At 35.5% G+C, this 10,934-nt stretch overlaps 2 protein-coding genes across 2 annotated transcripts in view; both read right to left on the bottom strand.

Annotated features, from left to right (window-relative positions):
- LOC109173549 (probable acetyltransferase NATA1-like) overlaps positions 1–8,124 on the bottom strand; it is a 21,651-nt gene extending 13,527 nt beyond the window's left edge. The window contains exon 1 of the mRNA XM_019322788.1: positions 8,095–8,124. Coding sequence (XP_019178333.1) covers positions 8,095–8,124 — 30 coding nt within the window. The remainder of the gene's footprint in view (positions 1–8,094) is intronic.
- Positions 8,013–9,990, bottom strand: LOC109173548 (myb-like protein Q). The gene is made up of 3 exons (XM_019322786.1): positions 9,557–9,990; positions 9,321–9,447; positions 8,013–9,040 (listed from the first exon to the last, which is right to left on the bottom strand). Exons 1-3 carry the CDS (start codon positions 9,988–9,990, stop codon positions 8,147–8,149), a joined length of 1,455 nt encoding a protein of 484 aa, XP_019178331.1. The 3' UTR covers positions 8,013–8,146.
- Positions 9,991–10,934: the final 944 nt, after the last annotated feature.

Here is a 10,934-nt window from a genome sequence, read left to right as displayed (position 1 = left end):
ATCTTTTTCTTTTTTCGTAAATTTATTAAACATGTGTTTTCGAAATTGCCTTATGAAATCTTCAATCCAATGTGGAAAAAAAAAAACAAGTGGAGAAGGGTTAGGGGCGGAGATTAAATCTCCTGGACGAGTGGCGTGTACAGGCACACACCAATGGGCTCCTGCACGTGCCACTTTGATGAATCATCAGTTCTTTTTTAAAGTATATATATTATTTATCCTCAACGGTCAATATGACTGTTGAGCAACACCATATTTGAAAATTGATAGAGCTAAATACTAAATAAGCCCTCACAGGAATATTACTCATCACTCAAGTGTTTGATGGGTATAAATTTCACTCAAGTTTATTCCTATAAAATTGCTCTACCACAGGCTTGCATATCTTCTCAATTACCACAAAATTTGGCGAGCTGTCGTAGGCTCCCAAATTAAAACCTTACAAACGTAGTAGCGGGAGTAAGGATCGATCCCACGAGGAGTAACTAGTTTAACTTTTGTGCTCAAATTAAAGGTAGGGGGGTTTGGAATGTGATGAGAATAAAGATTAAATAAAGAGAATTTAAATAGACAAGAAATTCAAATGAACGAATAAAGCAATTATATATCGGAAACACTTATAAATAGAAAACCTTGGTTAGTAAAGATCCACCACCGGAATTTAACACTGGTCATTGATTTATAAAGTAATTAATATGCAATTGAATATTTGTCGTGAAATTATTTCATTTCCGTTTTCCCTTAGTTATAGGTAACTAAAGCACACGCGGTTTAATTACCCCTAACTACTAAATAACCTAAGACAAGCGCTATAGATTTAATTTAATAGCAGCAATAGGAACTAGGAAAACCGACAAACTAAATAACACAAGCACAAGCGTTTGCATTTAATTTAGGAAAATATTCTACCCGAGTCCAATTATCACTAAGCCGTCAATAATTAACCCAGTTGCTACTGAATATTAGAATAATTTGTAGCACAACATTATCTAATATAGCAAATAATTATATCAAGTAAATAACTAGTAGGCCTCCCTAGCAATTAAATGATACAACTATTCAAATAACTTAGAAGAATATTTAATACCCAAATGCATAAAAATTATACAATAAAAATAAATAAATAATCTTACAGCATAATTAATTCCGGGGCTTCAATTCACTAAACCAAGCTAAAGAAATTAGCAACGAATGGACATTGATAATAACTTTACAGAATAATCGAGAGGGGAAGAATGAACGTAGAATGGGATTCCCTTACAAGGTAACATACTACTCTATTTATACATGAAGAAAAGGAGCTAAATGCTCCACCAGCATGCACGTGTAAGAGGATGGTGACACTAATGGCAATGAAGATCCGAAACCGCCGATTTCGTGCGAAGTTGCCCGAGTGTGATTCATGCAATTTGACGAATTGAATTCTTCTCCCACTTGCTGCACCTGTACATAGGACTCCCAAAGACATGATTATAATCTTATATTTGCTTTGTCTTTAATCCTTATGCTTAGAAGTGGGCCACAACACAAACACTAACACTTAAGCTTTAACGTTATATTAAATTATTAAATGTAAAGAATTTAATTTGCTAATGACTTGTTGGGCTAAAACATATTATTAACTAAATATTATTATAAACCACTTATTTAACTAATTAATTATTAAACTCTAAAAAGAAATAATTATTATATAATAGTACTTAATTAATGCAAAAATATTATAAAGACGTACATAAAATATGAGTGTAAAATATGCCTATCAAGCAACACCATATTGATCGTTGAAAATGGTCACACACACTGTTGAGGAAGAAAAAAATTAAGCCTACAATTGAAAGGAGCAACAAAGATTATATCACTATAATTCAAGGGTCAAAATAACATTTTCTTTTCTTAAATTTATTAAACATGTGTTCTCAATATTGTCTTGTGGCATTTCTGATCCAATGTGGGAAAAAAGAGTGGAGATCAAAAGGATTGGGGGAGGGAGATTAAATGTCCTAGGCGAGTGGCATGTGCAGGCACGCACCAATGGGTTCTTACACATGCCAGTTTGATGAACCGTCAGCATTTTTGTTAACTTATTCTCAACGGTCAATATGACGTTGAGCAACGTCATATTGATCGTTGAGAATGATCAGTAAGCAACGGTCGTATTGACCGTTGAGCAGGAGTTCAACGGTCAATTGACCGTTTAAGATTCCTTTAAAAAGAAAATTAAATTTCTATTTCCCTATTTACTTAACTCTCAAAATTTGTCGACACTATTATTTTCCCTCAAAATTTCTCTACATTTCTATTTCCATTCCATGGGTGTGTTTGGTTCGCACATGGGAATCAGAATCAGAATGGGAATCAAATACTTGGTAATGGTAATGGGTTTTGGTTAAAGCATTTTGCATGTTTGGTACTAGAGTGGAATTGGAATGATTACCAATATTTTTGTTTAGTTATGTATGACCCTGGCGAGTGACGTGTGCAGGTACACACCAATGGACTCCTGCACGTGCCACTTTGATGAACCATCAGTTCTTTTCTAAAGTATATATATTATTTATCCTCACCGGTCAATATGACTGTTGAGCAACACCATATTGATCATTGAGAATGGTCATACACACTGTTGAGGAGGAAAAAATATTAAGTCTACAATTGAAAGGAGCAACAAAGATTATATCACTATAATTCGATGGTCAAAATATTATTTTCTTTTCTTAAATTTATTAAACATGTGTTCTCGAAATTGTCTTGTGGCATTTCTGATCCAATATGGGAAAAAAGAGTAGAGATCAGAAGGATTGGGGGAGGGAGATTAAATCTCCTAGGCGAGTGGCATGAGCAGGCACGCACCAATGGGTTCTTGCACATGCCAGTTTGCTGAACCGTCAACATTTTTATTAAACTTATTCTCAACGGTCAATATGACGTTGAGCAACGTCATATTGATTGTTGAGAACGATCAGTAATCAACGGTCGTACTGACCGTTGATGAGGAGTTCAACGGTCAATTGACTGTTTAAGATTCCCTCTTTTAAAAAAAAAAAAAAATTAATTTTCTATCTCCCTATTTACTTAACTATCAAAATTTCTCTACACTTTTATTGTCCCTCAAAATTTCTCTACATTTCTATTTCCTTTCAATGGGTGTGTTTGGTTCGCACATGGGAATCATATTCAGAATGGGAATCAAATACTTGGTAATGGTAATGTGTTTTGGTGAAAGCATTTTGCATGTTTGTTACTAGGGTGGAATTGGAATGATTACCAATATTCCTGTTTAGTTATGTATGAACCTGGCGAGTGGCGTGTGCAGGCACACACCAATGGGCTCCTGCACGTGCCACTTTGATGAACCATCCGTTCTTTTCTAAAGTATATATATTATTTATCCTTAACGGTCAATATGACTGTTGAGCAACACCATATTGATCGTTGAGAATGGTCATACACACTGTTGAGGAGAAAAAAAAAATTAAGTCTACAATTGAAAGGAGCAACAAAGATTATATCACTATAATTCCAGGGTCAAAATATCATTTTCTTTTCTTAAATTTATTAAACATGTGTTCTCGAAATTGTCTTGTGGCATTTCCAATCCAATATGGGAAAAAATTGTGGAGATCAGAATGATTGGGGGAGGGAGATTAAATCTCCTAGGCGAGTGGCATGTGCAGGCACGCACCAATTGGTTTTGCACATGCCAGTTTGACGAACCGTCATCATTTTTGTTAACTTATTCTCAACGGTCAATATGACGTTGAGCAACGTCATATTGATCGTTGAGAACGATCAGTAATCAACGGTCATACTGACCATTGAGGAGGAGTTCAACGGGATTGACCGTTTAAGATTCCTTTAAAAAAAAAAAAAAATCTATCTCCCTATTTACTTAACTCTCAAAATTTCTCTACACTTTTATTTTCCCTCAAAATTTCTCTACATTTCTATTTCATTTCAATGGGTGTGTTTGGTTCGCACATGTGAATCATAATCAGAATGGGAATCAAATACTTGGTAATGGTAATGTGTTTTGGTGAAAGCATTTTGCATGTTTGTTACTAGGGTGGAATTAGAATGATTACCAATATTGTTATTTGGTTATGTATGACCCTGAGCGAGTGGCGTGTGCAGGCACACACCAATGGGCTCCTGCACATGCCTCTTTGATGAACCATCAGTTCTTTTTTAAAGTATATATATTATTTATCCTCAACGATCAATATGACTGTTGAGCAACACCATATTGATCGTTGAGAATGGTTATACACACTGTTGAGGAAAAAAAAATTAAGTCTACAATTGAAAGGAGCAACAAAGATTATATCACTATAATTCAAGGGTCAAAATATCATTTTCTTTTCTTAAATTTATTAAACATGTGTTCTTGAAATTGGCTTGTGGCATTTCTGATCCAATGTGGGAAAAAAAGAGTGGAGATCAGAAGGATTGGGGGAGGGAGATTAAATCTCCTAGGCGAGTGGCATCTGTAGGCACGCACAATGGGTTCTTGCACATGCCACTTTGATGAACTGTTAGCGTTTTTTTAAAAAAAAAAAAAAAACTTATTCTCAACGGTCAATATGACATTGAGCAACGTCATATTGATCGTTGAGAATGATCAGTAAGCAACGGTCGTATTGACCCCGTTGAGGAGGAGTTCAACGGTCAATTGGCCGTTTAAGATTCCTTTTTTTAAAAAAATTAAATTAAATTTCTTACCCCAAAAAATTAAATTAAATTTCTATCTCCCTATTTACTTAACTCTCAAAATTTCTATACACTTTTATTTTCCCTCAAAATTTCTCTACATTTCTATTTCCTTTCAATGGGAGTGTTGGTTTGCACATGGAATCAAAATCGGAATGGGAATCAAATACTTGGTAATGGTAATGGGTTTTGGTGAAAGCATTTTGCATGTTTGGTACTATGGTGGGATTTTAATGATTACCAATATTGCTGTTTGGTTATGTATGACTCTATAATGGGGATAAAGGTTTTAAAAATACAATAACGAAAAATCAAGACAATTTATTATAATATAAAGACATATAAAGCACCAATATGAACAAAAATAAAAAATAAAAATAAAAATATAAAAGCATTAATCCAAACTAATTAAAAATCAAATTACCAATTAGGAGGGGGAATAATGGATTGGAACCCTTATTTTATTAGGAGTGAGTTTTGTAATTAAGGGGGTAATCAAATCTCATAGTAGTGTTCTAGAAACCTGTCAACCAAACAATAACAATGATTTTTATTCTCATTCCTAATAGCTAAACTCATGAACCAAACACACTCAATATGTCTTCAATATAATTATTGTATAAAGATACTTCACAAATAAAGGAAGAAGACCACATAAAGGTTTGTGACTATATCATGAAGAAGATCGATATTTTAATTTCACAATCAATTTTATGTATTTTTCATTTTTATTTATGTTTTCGTCTTTTAATTGAATGTGATTTTATTTGTTTCAATTAAATAATTCATAAAATTTTAATTTGAAAATTATGTATGTATTTTTTTTTTAAAAAAAAAACTTATTTGGATTTAAAATTAAATTTAAAATTATAATTATAGAAAAGGGAATAAAGTAATAAATGATGTGGAGTGGTAGAGCACATAAAATGATAAAATGGTGTATGTGAAAAGGGAGAATGATTGGAGAGAAATCCTTTTCCTACTTTAATTTCTTTATTGCTAAAATCCAAACGGAAAGGGAATCGGAAAAACAAAAATTCTTTATTGAACTTCAATTAACGCTTATTTAAATTCAACTCTTTAATTAAACTTCATTCTTTAAAAGAAAGATTCATTCTTTAAAAGAAAATGTTTTAAGTCGACAAATTACTTAAACCTTTTAAATTAATTGGTTATCTATAACTCAATGGGTGGAGAATATAGTAATTTTGGAATAATTATAGCTTAGTTAGCCATACTTACAGTTAACTCAATAATAACAATGCACGTTCTAAGTTCCACTCTCTATGAACTGTTTATTGACCTTCTCAGTTTGAACCAATCAGCTATGAGCAATGCACATTTGGATAGGTGGCAGACTTTCATGCATATCAAAAAATATAGTAATTTTATACTACTACATTATATAAAGATAAGTTTACATTGAGGCACATAGAATGATTAATGAATACAAATGAAAAAAAAAAGATAATAATAATAAAATAGCGTAAAAGGTTGTCTCTTTGTCATTTGAAAACAGCGGAAATCCGGGAATTAAAGGCTGGAAGTAAATAGCATAAAGACAGTGGAAAAGAGAAGAAAAGGATGCAATTGACGATGGACTAACAGAAAGCTCGCAAAAAATCTTCCCCCACATCGTATGGATCGAAGGCCATCTGTTTTCATTTCCTTATTATGTTCTCTTAATCCCTCCCTCCTTTAATTTTCACCACAACTAATTTAATTTTAATTTAATTTGTTGGAGTGGCAACAACACTTGTCTATGTTTCACACTCCAAATGGCTTCCCACATTTGATTCTTTACAAACTTTTCACTCCTTCATTTATGTGCTTCATCGAATTTAACCATGTTATTCCATTGAGAAAAACTTTATTGGGTTGATAATAAAAGTTTTGACGACGAGAACATAGTTTTCTCTTACCGTTAAGCGGTTTGGCATATATATGTTAACGTGGTATTTATTTTTTTGAATTGAAACGCGATGACTTTATCGAGTTATGATTAAAATTTTGACATATGAGAACGTGATATTTTATTACATAAAACGGTTTGGCACGTGAGAACACGATATTTCCTATCATATAAATCGATTGGGCACATACATGAGAATATAGTGTTTTCCTCTATCATGAACTAATTAACAAATACTCTATATGGGTACTAAGACAGCTAAATTGGTCGACTAACCCAAAAAAATTAATAGTTTTGTTTTACGGGCAACTTCAGGGTGCAAGTATAGTGCATGGTTCGATTCCTACTAAAACGAGAATATGTCCTCGTCAGGCATGGTATAGGATTCGATTCCTACCAAGAAGAGAATATGTAACCTAGGGGCCGAGTATGGTTGAGTAGAATGGACTCATTTATCCTTAACCAAAGTTGTCAAGGGTTCGATTCTTGACATTGGGTATAGAGCAACCTTAAATCTCCAGGCTAGTTGTCCACTCAATAGAAGTGCCTACAATCCAGCAAGGAATAAGTCACTGTGTCCAACTATGAAAACATTGAACTACACCAAAAAAAAAAAAAAAAAAAAAAAAAGCAAATTATAAACGTAATTATCTATTGAAACACATCTAACAATTTATCTAATGTTTGGGATTAATTGAGTGCAATCATCTAGCAAATACTATATCTTGGTTGATTTTGAATAACAACACACTCAACCACAAACCGTTGGTGGCTAGCTAGTTATCATAAATATATACATATTATATAGATTAGGCATCTGGCCGGCAATACATTCACCGTCATAATAATCATTTTTGCTACCAACTGCAAAATGGATGACTATAATGATGTCATTAGCATTGAAATTTGCGATTAAATTTAATTTCCACAGCATCGTCTGAATAGGATTCTAAGTGGAAAAATTGTGGTTAGTAATACATATAATCTCAAACTTTATTGGATCACTCAAATTTATTCTTTGATGTAGTAGGCACTGATATGTTATTTTTTTCATGTGGACCTCTGTTAATGTGTCTACATAAAAAAATTTTAAAAATGTGAGTAAAAATTAGAAATAGAGAATGAGAGTACATATAGTAGTTTTGATAAAGAAAAAATGAGACATCATGTCACTAAAACAAATGTCTTAAGTATTTGGCAAATTGTAGCCGAGAGACTTGATGTGTATGTGATTATAAATTTTATTTTTTAAAACAATTGATTAAGATTCAAGTCTGATCGATTTTCGGCGGAGATAACTGGGTATACAAACATAATTATTATATAATAAGAAGCTAGTTTCATTACATATATTGATATATATTATATTACATTGATAGATGGTCATAGATGATCATATGGGTAATTAAGATAACATCCACACATATAATTATATTATACATACACACACATTAAGCAAATTAAATATAGCTTACAAGTCTGCTAATTGCAACATAAAACACCATTAATTAGTAATTAAGATAGTAATTAGAACATTTGGCGCGGGGTTTTGGTGCAGCAGCTTCCATAGCCATGGGGGCAGCGAGAAGAAGAAGCTGCAGACACCAAGTCCATCAAATCCATATCCATTGCGGCGGCGGTGGCGGAGGAAGACCAGCGGTTCAAGGGTGGGGCTCCACAGTGAGAAGCGGCGGCGCTGCCATACCCGGCGCCGGAGTTTGTGTTGTTAGCGGCGGGAGCTTGTGGAGTTGAGGAGTTGATTTGATCAGCACCGCCCATTTCGTATAAGTTTGGATCGGACGCCAGATAGGTGCTCCAGCTGTCCTCCTCCGGCACGCTGTCTACTTCATTAGTCCTCCACCCAAACGCGGCGAATTCGGCGGTGTTATTGCTCCGGGAGCCATTGTTAGCCGCCGTCGGCGACGTCGAGGATGACGACGAGTTACCGAACAGTTTCTGCATGAAGTTCACCTCATCGTCGTACGTCTCCGTCAAGATCGACGGAGAATCGCGGCTGTCTTGCTCATCGCCCGCCGCAGCTGCCGCTGCTGCCGCTGCCGGCGGCAGCGGCTGCGGCGGCGGAATGTCGACGTTAACCTGTTGTTGGATTGAAGGTTGCTCTGGAACGAGCGAACTTCCGGGCTGGCCGAGGCTGAGGCCACTGAAGTACTTAAACTTTATATAGTTCTCAAGAACCACCGATCTCCTCCTCCCGCCGGCGCGGCTGCTCCCGGCGTCCTGCAACGACGACGACCTCATTCTCCTCTTGGAGAACTGCCGTCTCTTGGTGGCGTTCCAGTGGTTCTTGATCGAGTTCTCCGACCGGCCGGGAATCCGCTTCGCGATCTCCGACCACCGGTTTCCCAGCTGCTCATGCACTTGCACCAACAGCCTCTCGTCTCTCTCACTCCACGATTCCTTCTGCAAAAAGACGATCAAAATCAGGCGAAAAGCAGATATCTTTAATTAAACACTAAAAAAAGAAATAATTTTTATTTAAGGAAAAAAATACATTGAATGGTGAAGAAATTTAGAGTAATTAATGAAAAAAAAAATTTAATGAATGGATTTCTGAAATCTCCATTCTTAGGAGTGATTGATGAAATCTATATGAAATTCATCAGATTAAGGCTTGTGTTTTGGATAAATAAAGCATAAATTATCGAAATTAAAGGACAAAAAACTAGGTTTCAGACAAAACCTTAATATCAGGACGAAGGTGGTTATGCCACCTCTCTCTGCACTGTTTTCCGGCACGGCCGACAATCTTGGTGGCGATCACACTCCATCGCCTATCTCCGTGCTCGTTCACCAACCTAATCAGAAGCCTTCACACATGTCGAATGGTTGAGTGAAACCTCGATCATCGTAAAAAAAATAAAATAAAACAAAACAAAAATTATTGACTGATGACGTGATCAGTTGTTTATCACTTACCTATCTTCTTCTTCAGTCCACTGGCCCTTGATGAAGGCGACGCCATTAGAGGAGCGGCGCTCATCATGTCCTTTCTCTCTCCTTGTTTCTTCAGGACTGCCAGCGGCGCTCATCATCTCCGGGTTCTGGTTACCCCAGCTCGCCGGCGGCGGCGCCACCAGTCCGTGGGGAAAGCTGCCACGGCTCCCCCCAAAGTTCACGTTCTGGAGATGACTCAGCCAAGACGCTGTCGCGGCATCGGCCGCCGGCAGCAGGCTGTTAGTACTGCTTGCGCTGCCATGGAACGAAGAAGAACCAAATCTCTCAGGGAAGGGAAGAATCTCTTGATGATTGTATCTTCGGTGAACAATCACCGGTGGGAAAGGTGGGAGGATGGGGTTCGGGAAGTTGACGGAAAACGACCGGTAACCACCACCACCACCACTGCCGTCCATGGAAGAGCTAGAGGGAGAAAGATGGATGGTTTTGATGGGAAAAAGGGAAAAACAAAAGATTGACTAACAAAGGTAACTTAATTAGCGTATACAAGTAGGAATTGGTAGTGAGTAGCGAACGTCGAATTATCATCTATATATAGGAGCTGTGAGTGAGACTGAAGATGCTATCCAACGGTTCAGATTTAATCAAAAGTGGGACTATAAGAATATGTATATGAGTAATACCACACGTATTCTCATCTTTCTTGGTACTAATCTTTGACATGTCCTGACTGATTTATAAAGGATACAGTTTTCATTCATTTTCTTTTATTTCTCCAATCCCAATACCAAGAAAGTTTTACTTACATATATGTAAATAGTTGTGGAATACATATATATACAGCTTCATCTTAAGTCGGTAACTACATTAGTTATTAGAAGATTAGGCTCTATTTCGTAAATGGTTGTTAGCTAATAGCTGATTGAATTAACTAGAGCTTATAACTAGTTGAGAACATTAGTTGATTGTAGAAAGGTGTTTGGTAAATTAGTTGTTAGCTGATAGTTGTTTGATATAATTTCCTTTCTCAAAAAACTAATTTAAAAAGTTGATTTGAACAGCTTTTTGAATTTTACCATTTTGGAGTAATTACAAAAAGCTAATTAACCAAACACTTATATTGATTTTTTAACCAAATAAGATGGCATGTAATGACTTCTCCTATGTGGGAGTCATGTAATAGTGACTTTTTGTTACTATAATCTAATAGAGTCAGTAGCATTCGAAAAAAAAAAAATGATTAAATAAGTCAAAATTGATCTATATATAAGTTATTATTTTACCAAACAGGGCCAAATAAGGCATGAGCTGGTTAACAAATTACTAGAGTAGTACAAGTTTTTAACAGATAAGCTAAGGGAATAGATATACTTGTCAACTAATTAATTACAGGTGTAAA

The sequence above is a fragment of the Ipomoea nil genome, unplaced genomic scaffold, assembly GCF_001879475.1.
Source record: "Ipomoea nil cultivar Tokyo-kokei standard unplaced genomic scaffold, Asagao_1.1 scaffold0482, whole genome shotgun sequence".
In the NCBI taxonomy this organism is placed as follows: domain Eukaryota; kingdom Viridiplantae; phylum Streptophyta; class Magnoliopsida; order Solanales; family Convolvulaceae; genus Ipomoea; species Ipomoea nil.
The sequence above is the reverse complement of the archived record's forward strand: the minus strand, read 5'-3'. Positions and strand labels throughout refer to the sequence as shown.